A 24580-nucleotide genomic window follows, 5' to 3' on the forward strand; every position below is an offset into this window, starting at 1 on the left:
AAAAATTAGCTGGGCCTGGTGGCATGCACCTGTAATTCCAGCTACTTGGGAGGCTGAGGCAGGAGGGTCACTTGAACCCAGGAGGCGGAGGTTGCAGTGAGCCAAGAACGCACCATTGCACTCCAGCCTGGGTGACAGAGCGAGACTGTGTCTCAAAAATAAAAATAAAAGTAAAAGTTAGCAAGGCGTGGTGGTGTGCACCTGTGGTCCCAGCTACTCAGGAGGCTGAGCTGGGAGGATAACTTGAGCTCATGAGTTCAAGGCTGCAGTGAGGCATGACTGGGTCACTGCACACCAGCCTGGGTGATGGAGTGAGACCTTATCTCTTAAAAAAAAAAATGTCCTTTTGATTTATGAAGCCTCGGCCCGGCCTGAGCTGTGGTTCCTATTCCTTCTGGCTTTCCCAAGCTTTTCTTGCCCACTGGAAGTTTCACTGGAGGGTAGAGGACTGGCTCTGTAGTTGGGGACCTAATTGATGCTCTGTTTTCTGTAAAGAGGAATTTTTCTAATTGTCACTTAGCAGGGAGCCTGGCTAGGGATGGAATCTGGGGGCATTACTATTGGTGCACCCTCCTGGGGACCCCTCATCTTTGGTCCATGCATATTCTCCTTGGGGTGGCATCCTGTAATTAATGATCTCTTACACATCACAGCACCTCGAAGCTCCCCCAGACGCATCCTCATCCAGCCTCTCACTCTGATGCCATCATTGTCTAGGGACACCTCCGCATAGGTCCATACCATGTCTCAAGCTGCTCATCTCAACAACATTTGTGCTCCAGGAGGTGGAGGTGCCCTAGGGGGCTCCTCACCAAGGGAGTGGGCAGGTGATCCCAGCACTTTGGGAGGCTGGGGCAGGTGATCCCAGCACTTTGGGAGGCCGAGGCAGGTGGGTCATTTGAGGTCAGGAGTTCATGATCAGCCTGACCAACATGGTGAAACCCCATTTCTGCTAAAAAATACAAAAAAAATTAGCCAGGGCTGGTGGTGCATGCCTGTAGTCCCAGCTACTCAAGAGGCTGAAGAGAATCGCTTGAACTTGTAAAGCGGAGCTTGCAGTGAGCCAAGATCATGCCACTGCACTCCAGCCTGGGTGACAGAGTGAGATTTAATAAAAGTGTATGCATTGAATCCATTGGGAGGTTTATCTGTTGGGGGAATGGGAATAACTGGAAATCACACAGACAGAGAGACAGGAGTGGGGCCTTCCATGGGGCCATGATGCCGTGGCCCGTGGGTCTGGGTGGGGGAATGTGATGCACTCTGCCCTCCCCCTAGGCCTCATCCCTCCTGTCTAACTCAGTTGTCCTTACCTGTGGCTCTCAGGCTCCCCTGCAAAGGCACATTGTGGCTGCAGCTTCCAGCTTCCTCAGAAGCAAACATACTTTGGTAATAGCCAAGAGGTCAGGCCGGGCTTGGTGGTTCACTCCTGTAATCCCAGCACTTTGGGAGGCTGAGGATCACGAGGTCAGGAGTTCAAGACCAGTCTGGCCAACATAGTATAACAGTATAATGTATAATAGTCAAATGCATAAAAAAAATTACAATGACAGCAAAAAACCAAAACAAGACCAAAAAAAGACAAATCAAACTTACCTTTCTCCAGTGCTAGATTTCTAGGAGGCCACACTCTTCTCTTCCTGTTCCTTCCCTAAATAAAAATGGAGCACAAAATTATGACTACAGATTTCTTCAAGAAAGACCTGTAGATTCTGTAAGAGCAAGATCCTAGAAAGAGAGAATGAGGAAATGAACATTGAAGTCCAGACACAAAACAGGAAAGAGGGAGACTGTCTGGCTTCACTCTTTCTCCTGGTGGGACTGACACAAAAACGAGTCAGAGGCAAAATTTCCTAAGACTGCTTCCTCTAGGTAATGCTTTATTTTTACCCCCTTCAAGCACTGCAGAGTCAGCATATTCTTTTCTGTGGCTTCAATTCTGCAAGATTCAGGTCTGATAGGAAATCATGTAAACCTGATTAGCAGAGTACAAAGAAAAGAGAGAGGGAGAGGGAGAGGGAGAGGGAAAGAGAATCTCTTGGGAGAACTAAATGCATAGACACAGAAGCAGACTCAGGCGGGCGCAGTGCCTCACGCCTGTAATCCCAGCACTGGGAGGCCAAGGCTGGTGGATCACTTGAGATCAGGAGTCCGAGACAAGCCTGGCCAACATGGTGAAACCCACTTGCTACTAAAAATACAAAAATATTAGCCAAGTGGTAGTAGCATGTGCCTGTAAGCCCAGCTATTTGGGAGGCTGAGGAAGGAGAATCGCCGAACCCAGGGGTCAGAGGTTGCAGTAAGCCCAGATCACGCCACTGCACTCCAGCCTGGGCAATAGAGAGACACTCTGTTTCAAAAGAAAAAAAAATTCACCGAATGTGGTGGCACATGCCTGTGGTCCCAGCTACTTGGGAGGCTGAGGCAGGAGAATTACTTGAATGCCAGAGGTGGAGTTTGCAGCGAGCCGAGATCATGCCTCTGCTCTCCAGCCTGGGTGATAGAGCGAGACTCCATCTCAAAAATAAATAAATATATAAATACAGGGGACAGAGACAACAGCATTCCAAGATGAATCAGAGAAAGGATCTGCTGCCCAATTACAAGGAAGCAAAGAAAACAGCTGTGTGTGTGTGTGTGTGTGTGTGTGTGTGTGTCTGAGACAGGGTCTTGCTCTGTCACCCAGGCTGGAGTGCAGCAGTGCAATCATAGCCCACTGCAGCGTAGAACTCCTGGGCTTAAGCAATCCTCCTACCTCAGCCTCCTGAGTAGCGGGCACTACGGATGCACACCACCATGCCCAGCTAATTTTTTATATTTGTAGAAACAGGGTCTCGCTATGTTGCCCAGGCTGACCTTGAACTCATGGCCTCAAGGAATCCTCCCACACTGGCCTCCCAAAGTGCTGAGATGACAGCCGTGAGCTACCACACTGGGACTGCAGTTTCTTATAAAGTTAAACATATACTTATCATAGGACCCGCCAAGGCTGGGCGCGGTGGCTCATGCCTGTAATCCCAGCACTTTGGGAGGCTGAGGCAGGTGGATCACCTGAGGTCAGGAGTTCAAAACCAGCCTAGCCAACATGGTGAAACCCCCGTCTCTACTAAAAATACAAAATTTCCAGGCATGGTGGCACATGCCTGTAATCCCAGCTACTAGGGAGGCTGAGGCAGGAGAATTGCTTGAACCCAGAAGGCAGAGGTTGCGGTGAGCCGAGATTGCGCCATTGCACTCCAGCCTGGGCAGCAAGAGTGAAACTCCATCTCAAAAAATAAAAATTAAAAAAACCCCCAGCAGTCCCAATCTTGGAGTTTTATCCAAGAGAAATGAAAACATATTCATAGCAGCTTTATTTGTGACTGCCCAACACAACAAAAAAACCCAAATATTCACCAACAGATAAATAGCTAAACAAATTATGGTATATCCCTACGATGGAACACTACTCAGTAATAAAAAGAAATGAATTACTGATACATGCTACAACATGGATAAATATTTTTAAAAATATACCAATAGGGCCGGGTGCAGTGGCTTATGCCTGTAATCCCAGCACTTTGGGAGGCCGAGGTGGGTGGATCACGAAGTCAGGAGATTGAGACCATCCTCACCAACATGGTGAAACCCCATCTCTACTAAACATACAAAAATTAGCCAGCCATGGTGGCTTGTGCCTGTAGTCCCAGCTACTCAGGAGGCTGAGGCAGCAGAATCACTTGAACTTGAGTGGTGGAGGTTGCAGTGAGCTGAGATCAGGCTACTGCACTCCAGCCTAGGTGACAGAGCAAGACTCTGTCTCAAAAAAAAATAAAAAATCTAGTTTATCTTCCCTTGAATATGAACTTAGTCCCCTGCTTCTATAAGTAGAATACAATGGAAGTGTTGCTCATGATCTGCCAAAGTTAGGTCATAAAAGATGTTTCCACTTAGCTGTCCTTCCTGGGATGGATGCACTTAGAACCCATTCACCATTTTGTGAGAAAGCCCAGGCCACATACGGAGGTGATGTGTGGGTGTTCCACCAGATAGCCCCAGCTGAGGCACTAGCTAACAGCCCACATTAACCAGGAGATATTTGAGCAAGGAAACCATTGAGACTATTCTAACTGCATACTGTTTGAAGGCAACCACATAAGACATACAAAGGCAGAACTGCCTAGGTGAGTCTAGTCAGCCTTCAGTATTGTGAGAAGACTAATAAGCATCATTGTAACTTTATACCATTACGCTTGGAGTGGTTTGTTACACAGCAATAGATAGCTGATATACAAAGTGATCTTCCAATACGAATATTATGTCAGTTCTCCACTTGACAGCATTTAATGATTTAGAATTGAGTGTAAAAGTCAAAACCCAATTCTGAATCCATCTGACAAGGGATTAATAACTAGAGTACATAAAGAGCTCAGGTGGAAAAAAAATAAATGGGAAAAAATATAATAAACTGATTTTAAAATAGGCAAAAGATCAGAATAGATATTTCTCAAAAGAAGACATACAAATTGCAAACAGATATATAAAAAGGTGCTCAACATCATCGATCATCAGAGAAATGCAAATCAAACCTACAATGAGCTATCATCCTACCCCAGTTAAAATGGCTTATATCCAAAAGACAGGAGATACCAAATGCTATTGAGGATGTGGAGAAAAGGGAACCCTGGTACACTGTTGATGGGAATGTAAATTAGTACAACCACTATGGAGAACGGTTTGGAGGGTCCTCAAAAAATGAAAAATAGAGTTACTTTATGATGCAATAATCTTACTGCTGGATATATACCCAAAAGGAAGAAAATCAGTATAGTGAAGAAATATCTGCATTTCTCTATTTATTGCCACACTATTCACAATAGCCAAGATTTGGAAGCAATTTAAGTGTCCATCAACAGGTGAATGGATAGAAAAAATGTGGTATATATACACAATGGAATATTATTCAGCCATGAGAAAGAATATAATCCTGTTATTTGCAACAACATGGGTAGAACTGGAGATCATTATGTTAACTAAAATAAGCCAGACACAGAAAGACACATTTTGCATGTTCTCAGTCATTTGTGGGTGCTAAGAATTAAAATAATTGAACTTATGAAGATAGAGAATAGAATGATGGTTACCAGAGGCTGGGAAGGGTAGTGGGCTGGAGGGGGTGCACAGGAATGATTAATGGGTACAAAAATACAGTTAGAATGAATAAGATGTAGTATTTGGCAGTACAACAGCATGACTATAGTAAACAATAATTTATTGTATATTTAAAAATAGCTTAAATAGGCCAGGTGTGGTGGCTTATGCCTGTAATCCCAGCACTTTGGGAGGCCAAGGGGGGCTGATAACCTGAGGTCAGAAGTTCAAGACCAGCCTGGCCAACACGGAGAAACCCCATCTCTACTAAAAATACAAAAATTCACGGGGTGTGGTGGTACACGCCTGTAGTCCCAGCTACTCAGGAGGCTGAGGCAGGGGAATCACTTGAACCGAGGGGGCAGAGGTTGCAGTTAGCCAAGATTGTGCGACTGCACTCCAGCTCCGGTAACAGAGCTGGACTTTGTCTCAAAAAAAAAAAAAAAAGCATAATTGGAGATTGTTTGTAAAACAAAGAAAGGACAAATGCTTGAGGTGATGGGCATCCCATTCACCCTGATGTGATTATTACACATTACATGCCTGTGTCAAAACGTCTCATGCACCCCATGAATATATACACCTACTGTATATCCACAAAAATTAAAAGTAAAGCATTTTTTAAACCCCCAATCTTGGCCAGATGTGGTGTCCCACACCTGTAATTCCAGTGCTTTTTTAGGCCAGGATGGGAGGATCACTTGGGTCCAGGAGTTTGGGACCCACCTAGGCAACATAGCAAGACTGTCATCTCTAATAACAATAAAAAAACTTAGCCAGGCATGGTGGGGCTCAGGCCTATAGTCCCAGCTACTTGGGAGGCTGAGATGACAGGATCCCTTGAACCCAGGAGGTTGAGGCTGCAGTGAGCTATGATTGCCCCACTGCACTCCAGCCTGGGTGACAGAGTGAGACCATGTCTCTTAAAAAACAAACCAATCCCAGCATGATCGGACCCTGTCTGCCACCCTCTATTCCTTTCCTCTTGCTCATTGTGCATCAGGCATCTGGGCTTCTTTTCTGCTCCTGTAAATGCCAAGTGGTTTCCCTCTTCAGGACCTTTGCACATGCTCTCCCCTGCCCGAAATGGACTTCCCATACCTCCTGCCATAGCTGGATTTTTCTCATGTTTCAGACCTCAGCTCACACATCATCTCTGCAGAGAAATCCTCCCTCATCCTGTGAAGAGGGAATCATCGTCCTTTTCATTGCCTTGTCCTGCCTGGTTCTCTCAAAGCAGATATCACACTCAAAAATCAACTTGTTTTTTATTGAACTGCTTGTCTGCATGTCCTCCTCCCAAACTCATGGCAAATCAGAACAGAGGCTCCCTATGGCAGGAGTCCCATCTTGTTCATTCTCAGAACCTAATATAGTACTTGGCACATAGTAGGCACACAACAAATGTCATTAGAATGAGTAAGTATCAAGGGGCCAGGCACAGTGGCTCATGCCTGTAATCCCAGCCCTTTGGGAGGCCAAGGCAGGTGAATCACCTGAGGTCAGAAGTTCGAGACCAGCCTGGCCAACATGGTGAAACCTTGTCTCTGCTAAAAATACAAAAGTTAGCTGGGCATGGTGATGCACACCTGTAATCCCAGCTACTTGGGAGGCTGAGGCAGGAGAACTGCTTGAATTTGGGAGGCAGAGGTTGCAGTGGGCCAAGATTGTGCCACTACACCCCAGCCTGGGTGACAGAGTGAGATTCCATCTCAAAAAAAAAAAAAAAAGAATGAATGCATAAGTATCAAGGAAGGGAGATTTTGTGATTTGCCACCTTTACATGGAAAGCCTACTTAACATTGACATTTTCTATTTGATGGTATTTTTATAATAGGAAATTGAAACTGAGCTAATTAAAAAAGAATAAGGCTGGGCATGGTGGTTTATGCCTGCAATTCCAGCACTTTGGGAGGCTGAAGAGGGAAGATCACTTGAGGGTAGCAGTTTCAGACCAGCGTGGGCAACATACAGAGACCCCTATCTCTGTAAAAACAACTTTTTTTTTTTTTGAGATAGAATTTCACTCTCGTTGCCCAGGCTGGAGTGCAGTGGCACGATCTCAGTTCACCAACCTCTGCCTCCCGGGTTCAAGCAATTCTCCTGCCTCAGCCTCCCAAATAGCTGGTACTACAGGCATGCACCACCACACCTGGCTAATTTTGTATTTTTAGTAGAGATGGGGTTTCTCCATGTTGGTCAGGCTGGTCTGGAACTCCCGACCTCATCTGATCCACCTGTCTTGGCCTCCCAAAGTGCTGGGATTACAGGCATGAGCCACCTCACCTGGCCAAAAATAACTTTAAAAAAATAAACCAGGTGTGCCAGGTGCAGTGGCTCATGTCTGTATTCCCAGCACTTTGGGAGGCTGAGTGGGGCAGATCACCTGAGGTCAGGAGTTCAAGACCAGCCTGGCCAGCATGGTGAAACCTCATCTCCACTAAAAATACAAAAATTAGCTGGGCATGGTGGCAGGCACCTGTAATCCCAGCTACTCAGGAGGCCGAGGCACAAGAATCGCTTGAACCCGGGAGGCAGAGTTTGCAGTGAGCCGATATCAGGCCATTGCACTCCAGCCTAGACAACAAGAGTGAAACTCCATCTTGAAAAAAAAGTTAACCAGATGTGGTGGCACATGCCTGTAGTCCCAGCTCCTCCAGAGGCTGAGGTGGGAGGATCACTTGAGCCCAGGAGATAGAGGCTGCAGTGAGCCATGATTGCCCCACTGCACTCAGCCTGAGCAACAGAGCTAGACCTTATCTCTAAAATCAAAAAACAAAAACAAAAAAAAGGCCAGGCGCGGTGGCTCACACCTGTAATCCCAGCACTTTGGAAGGCTGAAGTGGGTGGATTACCTGAGGTCAGGAGTTCAAGACCAGCCTGGCCAACATGGTGAAACCCTGTCTCTACTAAAAAATACAAAAATTAGCCGGGCATGGTGGCAGGCACCTGTAATCCCAGCTACTCAGGAGGCTGAGGCACAAGAATTGCTTGAACCTGGGAGGCAGAGGTTGCAGTGAGCAGAGATCATGCCACTGCACTCCAGCCTGGGCAACAGAGCAAGACTCCATCTCAAAGAAAAAACAAAACAAAAACACTAAAAAGAACATTTCAGCTCTTGTCAAGAGACTGGACATGGAGGGGCAAAAGTTGGAGCAGGACATCTGGTGAGGAGCTGCCACATCAACATCTTTTGATCACCCCAGGCCACGTTTTGAGTGGGGCCTCTACTAGAATGTGGCCCAGCCTCAGATGCCTTAATTCTGACACTCAGTGCCGGTAGAGGCCCTGTGAGGTCACACTGTGGAGGCTTCTTGGGAAAGTGTTGGCTCTAAAATCAACATCTTGTTTCATTCCTTTGATGCTGGAGACAATGACCTGTGTCTCCTCATATGTCTGCTCAAGACTGTTACAAACAGGGTGGAGTGTCTCTTAGTCTAGGAGCTTGGGCTGCTCTGGAGTTTGCACAAACACAAATAATCATCACAGGCTCTCAGGCCATGTGTCTTGGTTATGACCCAAAACAGCCCTTCAGCAGCGGACGTCTACATACTGGAAGTTCCCAAACACCTCTTTTTTTAAAAAAAAATATAGAGACAGGGTTGCCCAGGCTGGTCTCGAATTCCTGGCCTCAAGAGATCCTCCTGCCTCAGCCTCCCAAAGTGCTGGGATTACAGGTGTGAGCCACTGAGTCTGGCCCTTTTTTGTTGTTGTTGTTTTTAGACAGGGTCTTGCTCTGTCACGCAGGCTGGAGTGCAGTGGCATGATTACAGCTTGCTGCAGCTTCAAATTCCTGGGCTCAAGTCATCCTCCTGCCTCACCCTCCTGAGAAGCTGGGACCACAGGCATACACCACCACACCCAGCTAAGTAAAAAAAAAAAAAAAAAAAAATTTCTGGAGACAAGGTCTCACTATATTGACCAGGCTGGTCTTGAACTCCTGATCTAAAGCCATCCTCCTGCCTCCGCCTCCCACCTTGAACCCCTCTTTTCCCCAGTTTGAAAATGAAATCCACACTTTGAGAAGGAGGAACAAATGGGGAAGACAGGAAGCCAAGAAGCCAACCAGGCTTGCCTGGATAAACACTAAATCCCTTACATTGGTTTTACTTCAATGATACAGCTAATTAAGGGTTGTTGATTTTTTTAAGTTCCTATTTGGCAAGTGAACAGTTTCTTCCTCAGTAAATTTGAACATCAAGTATCTGTTCTGTGATTGAATGAAGCAAATATTTTACACATGGGAAACAATTGTTAAATGATTGTATTATAGAAAGGGATGAACGGGACAGGGGCAATGCAGAGGCGGATGTCAGTGCCTGTGTCCCTGTGCTCCCCACCCACCTCCTCTGTCCCTGCTCCCCATGGTGTTTGTCAAGGGGCACAGTGCACTGAAGGAGGGGTTACCAGGTGGAATATCCAGAAGACATCATTCTCGGCTACATGGAATCCACTTACTTTGATCTAATTTCTTTACTCATAAAATTCATTAAACATTCACATCAGCAGCTTCTGAATATCTAAGCCAATTGTTAAACATAGTGATGTTACTGGATTCTTAAAACAAGCTGGAGGCCGGCCGGGCACAGTGGCTCACACCTGCAATCCTAACACTTTGGGAGGCTGAGGGTGGATCATCTGAGGTCAGCAGTCAGAGACCAACCTGGCCAACATGGTGAAACCCCGTCTTTACTAAAAAAAATACAAAAAAATTAGCCGGGCATGGTGGCAGGCCTGTAATCCCAGATACTCTGGAGGCTGAGGCAGGAAAATCGCTGGAACCCTGGGGTCAGAGGTTGCAGTTAGCCGAGATCGCACCACTGTACTCCAGCCTAGGTGATAGAGCGAGACTCCGTCTCAGAAAAAAGCAAAACAAGTTAGAGAAGGGTTTTTTTTTTTAGCTTCATTTTGAAATTGTGAAGACAGGCAGTGAGAGTGAGTGAGTTGTCCAAATTCAGGCTGCAAGCTGGAGAGCATGCGATTCCTGGCCTTTTGCAGCCAGAGTGTGTGGGCCAGCTGTGTGGTGGTGTGCACTCCCCTCTCCGTCTGGTATATGGCAGTATATATGGTATATACGGTATATGGCACTACCATATACCACGTCTGGCCTTGTCACCTGGAGACCTGGGAGTCTTCTTTTGTTTTCCCTGACTTTTGTCACCAGATCTGCTTACTTACAAGTCCTGTTGGTTGTGCCCCTCCCAGCCTTTCCCGTCTTCCTCCTTTTTATCTTGGTCATTATTTCAACCCAGCTAGAATCATATCTGGCCCAGATTACTGCATTAGTTCCTAGTTGGAGTCCTTTAAACTCTCTTTTTTAAACAAAGATGGCTGAACATGTGGCTCCTGCCTGTAATCCAAGCACTTTGGGAAGCTGAGGCAGGAGGATCACTTGAGGCCAAGAGTTCAAGACAAGCCTGGGCATCAGAGTGTCTACCCCCATCTCTACAAAAAAAATTTTAAATTATCTGGGTAAAGGAAATAATGTATACAGTGGTCCATTTCCAAGACAAAGTGCCTTAAATCAGATTAGGTCAGCAAACTACAGAAGAAACAGGGTATACACGGCTCGGCATGGTGACTCACACCTGCAATCCCAGCACTATGGGGGGCCGAGGTGGGTGGATCATGAGGTCAGGAGATCGAGACCATCCTGGCTAACACGGTGAAACCCCGTATCTACTAAAAATACAAAAAAAAAAAATAGCTGGGCTTGGTGGCGGACACATGTAATACAAGCTACTCAGGAGGCTGAGGCAGGAGAATGGCATAAACCTGGGAGGCGGAGGTTGCAGTGAGCCGAGATTGCGCCACTGCACTCCCAACTGGATGACAGAGCAAGACTCCATCTTAAAAAAACAAACAAAAAAAACCACCTAAAGCTCCTACCCAACAACCAATAGGTGACATCCAGGAAGATTGTGACCCCATAGTACTCAGCCTATGTATAAGGAAATGGGAGGGACCTGCACACAAGAGGATAAATTGCTTGTTGAAACTGTTCTGAGTGTGCCTGCCTATCAGACACCCGATCCTGCAAGACCATCGTTAAAAGTCTTACTTTCGCTCTTCTCTGGGTATCTGAGTCCATTCTCTGTGTTTGGACAGGGGAGATTGTTTCTCACACTGGGCGTGGTGGTGCAACCTCCACCTCCCGGGTTCAAGTGATTCTCCCTTCCTCAGCCTCCCGAGTAGCTGGGACTACAGGCACCCGCCACCATGCCCAGCTAATTTTTGTATTTTTAGTACAGACGGGGTTTTACCATGGTGGCCATGCTGGTCTCGAGCTCCTGATCTCAGGTGATCTGCCTGCCTCAGGCTCCCAAAGTGCTGGGATTACAGGTGTGAGCCACCGCCCCTGGCCCAGTTGTGAAGTCTTATACAGAGTATCAATCAGTCAATGTTATTCCCTGGTTTTGAATGTATTTGTTTTACTTCAATAGTAAGTTGCTGGGCACGGTTGGTCACGCCTCTAATCCCAGCATTTTGGGAGGCTGAGGCAGGTGGATCACTTGAGGTCAGGAGTTTGAGACCAGCCTGGCCAACATGGTAAAACACTGTCTCTACTAAAAATACAAAAATTAACCAGGCACGGTGGTGGGTGCCTGTAATCCCACCTACTTGGGAGAGTTTGAGGCAGGAGAATCACTTAACCCAGGAGGCGGAAGTTGCAGTGAGCTGAGATCATGCCACTGCGCTCCAGCCTGGGGGATAGAGTGACACTCTGTCTCCAGAAAAAAAAAAAAAGGAGGGAAGTTGTATCTAGAGGAATTAAATGAAATTTGATGCTAAGAGATAAAGGGAGAAAATTGAGAGTGTAAAAAAGCAACATTTAAAGAGTTTAGCTGGTGTTTGTATCAGAAATAGTGTTTCTTGGACTCTTCTCCATTAAAAAAGTGGCCAGGTATAGTGACTCATTCCTGTAATCCTAACAATTTGGGAAGCCAAGGCAGGAGAAAAGCTTGAGGCCAGGAGTTCAAGACCCAGCCTGGGCAACATAGCAAAATTCCGTTGCTACAAAAAGGATGTTTTTCAGATTAGCCGAGTGCAGTGGCACACACCTGTAGTCCCAACTACTTGGGAGGTTGAGGTGTGAGGATCACTTGAGCCCAGGAGGCAGAGGTTACAGTGAGCCAAGATCTCACCACTGCACTCCAGCCTGGGTGATAGAGCAAGGCCCTGGCTCTAAAGGAAATTTTAAAGATTGCCCTTGGAATTAAGATTAATATGTATTCCCTGTGGTTTCCAGGGTATCAAGAAAAAAAAAAAAAAAAGGAGGCAGAAAGACAGAGAAGAAGAAAAGGAAAATTTGAGCAAGAATGGAAGAAGGGCTGTTTGTGGTGGCTCATGCCTATAATTTCAGCACTTTGGGAGGCCTAGACGGGCGGATCACCTGAGGTCAGGAGTTCGAGACCAGCCTGACCAACATGGCAAAACCCCATCTCTACTAAAAATACAAAAATTAGCAGGCATGGTGGTGGGTGCCTGCAATCCTAGCTACTCAGGAGGCTGAGGCAGGAGAATCACTTGAAAACAGAAGGCGGAGGTTGCAGTGAGCTGAGATCATGCCATTGCACTCCATCCTGGGTGACAGAGCAAGACTCTGTCTCAAAAAAAAAAAAAAAAAAGTTGTCTGAGCCCGGGTGCAGTGTTTCATGCCTATAATCCCAGCACTTGGGGAGGCTGAGGCAGGCAGATCATTTGAGGTCAGGAGTTCGACACCAGCCTGGCCAACATGGTGAAATCCCATCTCTACTAAAAAATAAAAAAATTAGTTGGGCATGGCAGTGGGTGCCTGTAATCCTAGCTACTTGGGAGGCTGAGGAAGGGAGAATCACTTGAACCCAGGAGGTGGAGGTTGCAGTGAGCCAAGATCGCACCATTGCTCTCCAGCCTGGGTGATGAGTAAAACTCTGTCTCGAAAAAAAATTAAGATAAAAATAAGTCAGTAAAATAAATAAATAAAAATACAAAAATTAGCTGGGCATGGTGGTGGACACCTGTAATCCCAGCTACTTGGAAGGCTGAGGCAGGAGAATCACTTGAACCCAGGAAATGGGAGGTTGTAGTGAGCCAAGATAGCTCCATTGCACTCCAGCCTGGGCAACAAGAGTGAAACTCCATCTCAAAAAAAAAAATTAAAAAATATATATATATATAGTGAGAGAGAGACAGAGAAAGTTTACCTCTACTTGATGAGCCAAGTCTCTTCAGTGTGTGAAAAATAAATGCTTTTTTTTTCAGGCACCCCAGACTTCTGGGAAAGGACCTTGGAGCTGTGCCCAAGCATCCCAGCCTTTGCCCTCAATTGCAAACAGAGTGGAGTGTCTCTTAGCTAAGAAGTTTGTGCTGCTCAAGAGTTTGCACAAATACAAAGTTGAGAAATACTCCTTGCTGAAAGGGGTGTAAAAGGCAAAGGACAAACCGGTTGTCCTCTGAAGTGGAGACATTTCTATTCTACGTTGGGCTGTGATCTTGGAGAATGCAGGCAAGGGACGAGTTTTGCTGGTTTTTCAGTGAGAGACCCCTTGTAGTAAGAGAGGCTCTTCTCTCTCTACCTGGTGAGTTATTTTCATCTCTTTGGTACCCATTTCCTCATGTTTAAACTTAGGAGTGAAACCACATGTCCCCTAAGATCCTTTTCTCTTAGCTGTTCTGTGAGTTAATTAATGAGATTTGTTTTCCCATTAGCATACATCCAAAAAGGTAATCAGGGTAGGTTTTCCATGTTTCCTGGAATCTTGTAATTGCCCCAAATGAAGTGGGAGTATTTGGAGGAGAAGCCCTTCCTTGCTTCCTTTATTTCATTTTTAGAGACAAAATCTCTCTGTCACCCAGGCTGGAGAGCAGTGGTGCAATCCTGGCTCACTGCAACCTCCAATTCTTGGCCTCAAGTGATGCTCCCATCCCAGCCTCTGGAGTAGCTGGGACAACAGGCTCACACCACCACGCCGAGCTATTTTTTTTTTTTTTTTTTTGAGACCGAGTCTAGCTCTGTCGACCAGGCTGGAGTGCAGTGGCGCGATCTCGGCTCACTGCCTCACTGCAAGCTCCGCCTCCCAGGTTCATGCCATTCTCCTGTCTCAGCCTCCTGAGTAGCTGGGACTACAGGCACCCGCCACCATGCCCAGCTAATTTTTTGTATTTTTAGTAGAGACAGGGTTTCACCGTGTTAGCCAGGATGGTCTCGATCTGCTGACCTTGTGATCCGCCCGCCTCGGCCTCCCAAAGTGCTGGGATTACAGGTGTGAGCCACCACACCCGGCCAACCAGCTAATTTTAAAAATTATTTTGTAGAGACAGGGTCTCACTATGTTGCCCAGGCTGGTCTCAAACTCCTGGCCTCAAGTGATCCTTCTGCTGCAGCCTCACAAACTGCTGCGATTACAGGCATGAGACATTGTGCCTGGCCCTTCATTGCTTTTTAATAACCTTAATTCTTTTGAATATCTTTAGAACTACAGTGGTTTTGTCTTTTGAGGCTAGAGTTGATTTCCATAAATAGTCATTTTGAGCCAGGTCTTTTGAATAAAGTGAGTGGCCAGAGAAGATGCCACAACTTTGGCAAAAACAGTTTCCCAAGGATTACACCATGAACTCTAAAATGCTGTGTGCCGGTCACTGGGCCACAGTTCACTCTTCTTGCCAAATTCAGAATTGCAGATGAGAACTTTATTTTATTTCATTTATTTATTTAATTTTTTAGACAGAGTCTTGCTCTGTCACACAGGCTGGAGTGCAGTGGTGTGATCTCAGCTCACTGCAACCTCCGCCTCCCGGGTTCAAGAGATTCTCCTGCCTCAGCCTCCCATGTAGCTGGGATTACAGGCATGTGCCACCATGCCCAGCTAATTTTTGTAGTTTATTTATTTATTTATTTATTTATTTTTTGAGATGGAGTCTTGCCCTGTCACCCCAGCTGGAGTGCAATGGTGCGATCTCAGCTCACTGCAACCTCTACCTCCTGGGTTCAAGTGATTCTCCCTGCCTCTGACTCCTGAGTAGCTGGGATTACAAGTGCCCACCTCCACACCCGGCTAATTTTTGTATTTTTATTAAAGACAAGGTTTCACCATGTTGGCCAGGCTGGTCTCAAACTCCTGATCTCAAGTGATCCGCCCGCCTTGGCCTCCCAAAGTGCTAGGATTACAGGCATGAGCCACTGCACCCGGCCTAATTTTTGGACTTTTAGTAGATACGGAGTTTCACCATGTTGGTCAGGCTGGTCTCCAACTCCTGACCTCAAATGATCTGCCCACCTTGGTCTCCCAAAGTGCTGGGATTACAGGCATGAGCCACTGTGCCCGGCCGATTTTTTCTGATATCAAAGGAATCACCAAGGTCTTCCCTTTCTTTTCATTCATTTATTTTCTTGGTTCTGAAATATTTTTTAAAATATGGAATGCTTCATGAATTTGTCTGTCATCCTTTCACAGGGACCATGCTTATCTTCTCCATGTCATGCCACTTTTTGTATATGTGCTGCCGAAGTGAGCACTGGTTCTGGATTGATTGATTGATTTGTTTGTTTATCTGTTTTTGAGACGGGGTTTCACTGTGTCTTCCAGGCTGGAATACTGTGGTATTATCGTGGCTCACTGCAACCTCCGCCCCCCAGGGCTCAAGCAGTCCTCCTGCATGGGCCTCCCAAAGTGTTGAGATTACAGGCATGAGCCACTGTGCCCAGCCTGGAATGTTTAACTGCTGACTTTGATGCCAGGTTTTGGTTGTACTAGACACTCCCACTACTTTTTTCTTTAAAAAGTACTGGTTTCTTTAGCTCCTTAAAAAGATCTTTGGTGTTTTATATATCAAAATATGTGAGGCCAGGTGTGGTGGCTCATGCCTGTAATCCCAGCATTTGAGGAAGCCAAGGTGGGAGGATCTCTCGAGCCCATGTGTTGAAAACCAGTCTGGGCAACATAGTGAGACCCCTGTCTCTATAAGAACTAAAAAATTAGCTGGGCATGATGGTGCATGCATGTAGTCCCAGCTCTTGGAAGGCTGAGGCAGGAAGATCGCTTAAGCCCAAGAGGGTGAGGCTATAGTGAGCCATGATCATGACACTGCAGTCCAGCTTGGGTGACAGAGTGAGACCCTGTCTCAAAAAAAAAAAAAAAAAAAAAAGATTAATAATTGCAGAAACATTTTCTATGCTCCAGATTACTTTAAAAATTAGACCTAATCTTGGCCAGGCATGGTGGCTTACGCCTGTAATCAGCACTTTAGGAGACCAAGGCAGGTGGATCACTTGAGGTCAGAAGTTGGAGACCAGTCTGGCCAACACGATGAAAGCCTGTGGGTGAAAGTAAAGTTGGGTGCAGTGGCTCTCCCTGGATTCCTTGATGCTTTTAATACCCTGAGTCCTCTACCCCACTCTGAGCCACACTGACACTTGTGCACCAAGGTGCGTGGTGTGGCCCCAGTGCCCACAGGATCGCTTGTTAAGAACTGCCCCTTCAGCCCCCACCTGTGGCCTTTCCTCCAGGGTGAAGTCTGGTTCCTGATGTTCACACCATGCTCCTTCTCACCAGGGTGCACGGGCATCACTGCCTACAAAACATTTGATTGAAACCTGTTCCTTGGGGGGCCACCTTACCTGTCCAGGATGGCTTTCTCTGAAGCCAGTTCTCCCACCACAGTGGGAAGTAAAGAAAATTATGAAAATTGGCCAGGCATGGTGGCTCATGCCTGTAATCCCAGCACTTTGGGAGGCCAAGTGGGGCAGATCACTCAAGGTCAGGAGTTCGAGACCAGCCTGGCCAACATGGCAAAACCTGGTCTCTAATAAAAATACAAAAAATTAGTCAGGCATAGTGGTGTGCACCTGCAATCCCAGCTTCTCAGGAGGCTGAGTCAGGAGAATTGCTTGAGCCTGGGAGGTAGAGGTTGCAGTGAGCTGAGATCATGTCACTGCACTCCAGCCTGTGCAACAGAGCAAGAGACTCTGTCTCAAAAAAAAAAAAGAAGAAGAAAAGAAAAGAAAAAGAAAATTATGAACACTCTCTCTTGAATAGATGGGCATCTCCTGAACAGGGAGGTGGTTGAGGGGAGGTCCTGGCAGGTGGGACAGGGAATCCTGGCAGAGCAGCAGCTGGGACTTCAGTGTATTCAGGGGACCACAATGGTTCCCTTTGTCACAAGTATCCATCTACATTCACTGACTTATATGGGGGAACCTGGGGAAAAACCAGTGATATGGTTTGGCTGTGTCCCCACCCAAATCTCATCTTTAATTTTAGCTCCCATAATCCCCACATGTTGTGGCAGGGACCCAGTAGGAGGTAATTGAATCATGGGAGTGTGTTTTTCCCATGCTGTTCTCATTGATAGTGAATAAGTCTCAGGAGATCTGTTAGTTTTATAAGAGGGCAGTTCCCCTGCACATGCTTTCTTGCTTGCCACCATGGAAGATGTGCCTTTGGTCTTCCTTTGCCTTTGGTCATAATTGTGAGGCCTCTCCAGCCATGCTGAACAGAGTCCATTAAACCTCTTTCCTTTATAAATTACCCAGTCTCAGGTATGTCTTTGTTAGCAGTGTGAGAATAGATGAATACAATCAACTTCAACAGCTTAAGTGGGTCTAGCCACCACTCCAGAAGAGATACAGGATTATAAACCATGGTGGCATCCACACAGTGCTAACTCAGCATATGTGCAGAGTATATGAACTGTGGGGCTATGGTGGGCTCCACCTAGATTTCTTTCTTTTTTTCTTTTTGAGATAGAGTCTTGCTCTGTTGCCCAGGCTGGAGTGCAGTGGCTCGATCTCAGCTCACACTGCAAGCTCCACCTCCCAGGTTCACACCATTCTCCTGCCTCAGCCTCCCAAGTAGCTGGGACTACAGGTGCCCGCCACCACTCCCGTCTAATTTTTTTGTATTTTTAGTAGAGACGGGGTTTCACTGTGTTAGACAAGATGGTCTCGATTTTCTGACCTTGTGATCCACCCGCCTCGGCCTCCCAAAGTGCTGGGATTATAGGCATGAGCCACCGCTCCCAGCCCTCCACCTAGATTTCAAAACATGTATTGAACAGCTGGGTGCCCCAGGCAGAAGTTTGTCACAGAGGTGGAGCTCATGCCTGTAATCCCAGCACTTTGGGAGGCCGAGGAGGGCAGATCACGAGGTCAGGAGATCGAGACCATCCTGGCTAACATGGTGAAACCCCATCTCTCCTAAAAAAAAAAACAAAAAACTAGCTGGGCGTGGTGGCGGGCACCTGTAGTCCCAGCTACTCGGGAGGCTGAGGCAGGTGAATGGTGTGAACCCAGGAGGCAGAGCTTGCAGTGAGCCAAGATATAGCCACTGCACTCCAGCCTGGGCGACAGAGCGAGACTCCATCTCAAAAGAAAAAAAAAAAAACTTAGCTGGGTGTGATGGTGGGCACCTGTAATCCCAGCTACTCAGGAGGCCAAGGCAGGAGAATCGCTTGAAATCAGGAGGTGGAGGTTGCAGTGAGCCGAAATTGTGCCATTGCACTCCAGCCTGGGCAACGAGCAAAACTCCGTCTCAAAAAAAAAAAAAAAAAAAAAAGTGGCCGGGCGTGGTGGCTCATGCCTGTAATCCCAGCACTTTGGGAGGCCGAGGCAGGCGGATCACGAGGTCAGGAGATCGAGACCATCCTGGCTAACATGGTGAAACCCCGTCTCTACTAAAAATACAAAACATTAGCTGGGTGTGGTGGCGGGAGCCTGTAGTCCCAGCTACTCGGGAGGCTGAGGCAAGAGAATGGCGTGAACCCGGGAGGCGGAGCTTGCAGTGAGCCGAGATCCTGACACTGCACTCCAGCCTGGGCGACAGGGCTAGACTCCGTCTCAAAAACAAAAACAAAGAAAGAAAATGTCTGCCTTATATCTGTCCTACCATTGTATTTTGGAGGCACCTTTTTTTTTTTTTTTTTTAATTTCACAGGCTCACAGCTGTTGCCTCAGAATGAATTGTGCGGTGGGTCTCACCCATATCTGATTTAGATAGGACTCTGAACTTTAAACTTTTGAGTTGGTCCTGAAACAAATTAAGACTTTTGCAGCTATTGGGATGGAATGAATGTATTTTGCAGGTGAGAAGAACATGAATTTGGGTGGTTGGGGCAGAATGCTATGGTTTGAATATATCCTCCCAAGTTCATGTGTTGGAAACTTAATCCCCAATGCAACAATGTTGAGCTGTGCAACCTTTAAGAGATAATTAGGTCAGGAAGACTTTGCCTTCAGGAATGGATTAATGTCGTTATGGTGGGAGTGGGGTTCATTATGATGCGAGCGAGTTCCTTATGAAGGATGAGTTCCACCTCCTTCCTGCTTTCTCTCACCATGTGATACTTTCTGCCATTGTCCGATATAGCAAGAAGGCCCTCACCAGATGTAGCCCCTCTACTCAGACTTCCCAACCTCCAGAACCCTGAGTCAAATAAATTTCTGTTCATTATAAATTACCTGTTATAGCAGCACAGAATGAACACAAGTGCCTCTGAATTATTCACCCTGGAGAGAAGAAACTGGTTTTAAAAATGCAGATTTTTTTAGTGTCTCCCAGAGCTCTGAATCTAAATCTCTGGATATCTAAACCTCTGGACATGTAATTTTTAACAATTTTCCTGGTGATTCTTAAGCACATTCAAATTTGAGAACTGCTGCTCTATACCCAGTATCATTTTAACCTGGAAAATATGCACTCACCAACCGTTCAATGTTATTACCTGAGTTTGCATGATCATAAAGGTCACTAGAGGGCTTGATAAAAAATCAAACACCGAATGTTCTCACTCATAGGTGGGCACTGAACAATGAGAACACATGGACACAGGAAGGGGAGCATCACACACCGGGGCCTGCTGTGGGGTGGGGGGAGGGGGGAGGGATAGCATTAGGAGATATACCTAATGTTAAATGACGAGTTAATGGGTGCAGCACACCAACATGGCACATGTATACATATGTAACAAATCTGCACGTTGTGCACATGTACCCTAAAACTTAAACTATAATAAAAAAATAGAACTAAAGAAGTTACATAGTATAATATACCGTGAAAGTAAATGTATTTAATAAGAGAAGAAATGGAAAATATCAAATAAAGCAATATAATAATTTCAAAAAAAATATATATATACATTGTTAGGTTGCTCTGCTGGTGGGAATCATGAATGAAACAAAGCCCAAGAATTTACATTTATTTATTTATTTGCTCTTTTTGAAATGGAGTCTCTGTCACCCAGGCTGAAGTGCAGTGGTGCGATCTCAGCTCACTGCAAACTCCACCTCCTGGGTTCAAATGATTCTCTGGCCTTAGCCTCCTGAGTAGCTGGGATTACAGATGCCCGCCAACATGCCCAGCTAATTTTTGTATTTTTAGTAGAGACAGGGTTTCACAATGTTGGCCAGGCTGGTCTCAAACTCCTAACCTCAGGTGATCCACCCAACTTGGCCTCCCAAATTTCTGGGATTCGAGGTGTAAGCCACCATGCCCAGCCAAGAATCTACATTTAAATGCAGTTGTTAAATGTTCTTCTAAGTAACTGTGTACACATTTATCTATTTTGTGGAATTACTGGAAGACAGATCAGTTACATTTTGGATAGCTTTAGCCCAATATGATAATTTTAGTTTTTGAATAGCAGTTTATTTTAAGCCATTGCTTCCAGAAGAATTTAATCTGATCCAATGTTGCATTTTTCTTTCACCCATAGACACAAGAATGAAGATAATAGCTATAGCATTTATTGAACATTAACTATGTGCCCGTCACCATGTAACTGATTCTCCTCAAACCCTCAGAGGCATGGACCACTGTACTACTGCCATCCCCATTTTATGGAGAAGATACTGAGGCAAAGGGGAGTTAAGTACCTTGCTAGGCACAGGCAGTTATTAACGCGGTAGAGCTGGGATTCCAAACCATTCTTGTAAGCAACGCAACACTGCGTCTCTGGACTTAATCCAGACCAATTTCTCTGATGCTCAAAAGTTGCCTGCATTAAATGCGCTTTTGTGAAATTCCTTCCTTCCTTCCTTCTTTTTTTTTGTTTTTTTTTTTGTTTTTTTTTTGAGATGGAGTCTCTCTCTGTCACCCAGGCTGGAGTGCAATGGCACAAACTCCGCTTACTGTAACCTCCACCTCCTGGTTCAAGCGATTCTCCTGCCTCAGCCTCCCGAGTAGCTGCAATTATGGGTGCCCACCACTACACCCGGCTAATTTTTGTATTTTTAGTAGAGACAGGGCTTCATCTTGTTGGCCAAGCTGGTCTCAAACTCATGACCTCAGGTGATCTGCCTGCTTTGGCCTCCCAAAGTGCTGGGATTACCGGCGTGAGCCACCACACCCGGCCAAAATATATTTCTTATATAAAAGAGAAAGTTTTCCTTGTGTTGTGTTCTACTCATGGTTAAAAGGTTCCTAAAATGGGCCTTGTTGTTTTCTCTTCTTCTTCTTCTCTAGAGCAGCTAGAAAGAAACACACTTGTTCTTAACCCAAAGAGGCCTCTTCTAAAAATGTTTTCTATATTGGTGAGACTAATTAAACTGGAAAAGTTCATCAACTAAATGATGAAACAAGGTAAAGCCTTTTGCTAATTATTTTTGAATAATTTATTCCTGGCCTGCCACGGTGGCTCACGCCTGTAATCCCAGCATTTTGGGAGGCTGAGGTGGGAGGATCACGAGGTCAAGAGATCGAGACCATCCTGGCCAACATGGTGAAATCTTGTTTCTACTAAAAGTACAAAAATTAGCTCGGTGTGGTGGCACATGCCTATAATCCCAGCTACCCGGGGGGCTAAGAAGGGAGAATCACTTGAACCTGGGAGGTAGAGGTTGCAGTGAGCTGAGATGGTGCCACTGCACTCTAGCCTGGTGATAGAGTGGGACTCCGTCTCAAAAAAATAGATATTCCTGGGCTCCCTATGACTTGTTGAGGAATTGCAAGATACTGGGAAGTCTCTAATTAGGGAGTTTTAGAATAAACAGAAGTATAAACATTCATAGGAGTTAGATTTGAAGACAACTGCTTTTAACACACAGACCCACCAGGAAGTGAGCATCTTGGTGGGGGTTATTTATTATGTGTTTTACTTTGAGCAGAGAACATGCACGTTCATTAGCTCAAAAGTGTTCTTGTCCTCGCATAGTGAAGGAAATGTGTGCAAGATAAGGATGAATGTGGTATGCAGGGAGATCCAGGCACGGCTGGCGTTTGGCTTTGCTGATGGCTGCAATGTGGACTGTGGGCAAATTAACTCACCACTTTTTGAATGGCCTTTAGAGAGGAAATCCTAAAAAGATTCCAGGACCTGCAGCAGCCACACAGGAGATTGAGTATTCAAGGGAATAGAATGCTGGAGAACACAGAGACAGTTAGGTTAACTAAAGAAGATGAAAAATTAGGCTGGGCACAGTGCTTCATACTTGTAATCCCAACACTGTGGGAGGCTGAGGCAGGAGCATCACTTGAGCCCAAAAGGTTGAGGCTGGCCTGAGTGACATAGTGAGACCCCCATCTCTACAAAAAATAAAAAGAAATCAATTGGGTACGGTGGCATGCACATGCGGTCACAGCTACTCGGGAGGCTGAGGTGGGAGAATTGCTTGAGCCTGGGGAGGTGAGACCCTGTCGAGGAGGAAGAGGAGGACAAAGAGGAAGAAGGAGGGGGAGGGGGAAGAAGAGGAGGAAGAAAAAATAAAAGAAGAGCTGGGTGTGGTGGCTCATGCCTGTAATCCCAGCACTTTCGGAGGCCGAGGCGGGCAGATCATGAAGTCAACAGATGAAGACCATCCTGGCCAACATCATGAAACCCCATCTCTAATAAAAATACAAAAATTAGCTGGGCGTGGTGGCATGTGCCTGTAGTCCCAGCTACTCAGGAGGTTGAGGCAGGAGAATCACTTGAACCCAGGAAGCAGAGGTTGCAGTGAGCTGAGATTGTGCCACTGTGCTCCAGTCTGGTGACAGAGGGAGACTCCATCACTAAAAAAAGAAAGAAGAAGGAGAAGGAGTAGGAGAAGAAGAAGAAGAAGAAATGGTCTCTGAGCAGCCATGAAGAGTAGGAAGATAACCCAACCTACCTCTCACTGGGTCTATGGGGAAAATATTGATTAAGGCAGAGCAGGTCTTCACAGAGAGACTAGGTTTGGTGAGTAAGAGATTCAAAAAGCTAGAAGGGAATGAGGATATTTAAGTTACTCTTATTGTATAACATATAACCACAAAACTTTAGGTGCTTAAAATAATCTTTTTTTTTTTTTCATGGTTCTGGGAGTTGACTGGGTTCAGGTAGGTGATTTTCACTCGGGGTGTCTCATGCTGTTGCAGTGGCTGGGGCTGGAGTCTTCACAAAGCCTTCTTCAGTCCCATGTCTGGCAACTGATGTTGGCTGTCATCTGAAACCTGTGCTGGGACTGTTGATTGGAACATCAAAATGTGGCCTCTCCCTGTGATCTGGGCTTCCTCACAGCATGGTAGCTGGGTTCAAAGAGCAAGCATCCCAGGAAGACCACAGAGAAAAGATGTCTCCTTTTATGACCTACCTTGAATCACTTCTGCCAGTCACAGACCTTCTTGAATTCAAGGGAGAGGAGCATAGGCCTGACCTCACCATGGGAGCAATGTTAAAGTTATGTTGAAGAGGCCGGGCGCGGTGGCTCACGCCTGTAATCCCAGCACTTTGGGAGGCCGAGGCGGGCGGATCACGAGGTCAGGAGATCGAGACCATCCTGGCTAACACGGTGAAACCCCGTCTCTACTAAAAATACAAAAAATTAGCCGGGCGTGATGGCGGGCGCCTGTAGTCCCAGCTACTCGGGAGGCTGAGGCAGGAGAATGGCGTGAACCCGGGAGGCGGAGCTTGCAGTGAGCCGAGATGGCGCCACTGCACTCCAGCCTGGGCGACAGAGCGAGACTCCGTCTCAAAAAAAAAAAAAAAAAAAAAGTTATGTTGAAGAAGAGCACATGCTATTATTATTATTATTATGTCTTGCTCTGTCACCCAGGCTGGAGTCCAGGTGTGCAATCTCGACTCACTGCAAATTCCACCTCCCAGATTCAAGTGATTCTCCTGCCTCAGCCTCCCAAGTAGCTGGTATTACAGGCACATGCCACCACACCCAGCTAATTTTTGTACTTTTAGTAGAGACAGGGTTTCACCATGTTGGCCAGGCTGGTATCAAACTCCTGACCTCAGGTGATTCACCCGCCTAGGCCTCCCAAAGTGCTGGGATTACAGGTGTCAGCCACCACACCTAGCACATGCTATTAGTAAAAAGTCAGAAAACAGTCAGGTGAGATGGCTTGCACCTGTAACCTCGCACTTTGGGAGGCTGATGTGGGCAGGTCACTTGAGGTCAGGAGTTCGAGACCAGCCTCGGCAACATAATGAGACCCCCCCCCCATCTCTATAAAAATAAAAAATTGAAAGTCAGAAAACAAAAGATGTTGGTGAGGGTTCAGAGAAAAAA

At 46.2% G+C, this 24580-nt stretch overlaps 1 protein-coding gene and 1 non-coding gene across 2 annotated transcripts in view; both read right to left on the bottom strand.

Moving 5' to 3' along the window:
* LOC117981001 (uncharacterized) overlaps positions 1-24580 on the bottom strand; it is a 37076-nt gene that overhangs the window by 1603 nt on the left and 10893 nt on the right. Inside the window, exons 5-7 of the mRNA XM_063606240.1 lie at positions 19568-19615; positions 1597-1651; positions 1314-1487 (exon numbers count right to left, since the gene is read on the bottom strand). Coding sequence (XP_063462310.1) covers positions 1609-1651; positions 19568-19615 — 91 coding nt within the window. The 3' untranslated portion in view covers positions 1314-1487; positions 1597-1608. The remainder of the gene's footprint in view (positions 1-1313; positions 1488-1596; positions 1652-19567; positions 19616-24580) is intronic.
* Positions 15522-15628, bottom strand: LOC117981275 (U6 spliceosomal RNA). The gene has a single exon (XR_004672752.1). It is a non-coding gene; the product is annotated as a U6 spliceosomal RNA (small nuclear RNA).

Source organism: Pan paniscus, chromosome 6, assembly GCF_029289425.2.
Source record: "Pan paniscus chromosome 6, NHGRI_mPanPan1-v2.0_pri, whole genome shotgun sequence".
NCBI lineage: Eukaryota > Metazoa > Chordata > Mammalia > Primates > Hominidae > Pan > Pan paniscus.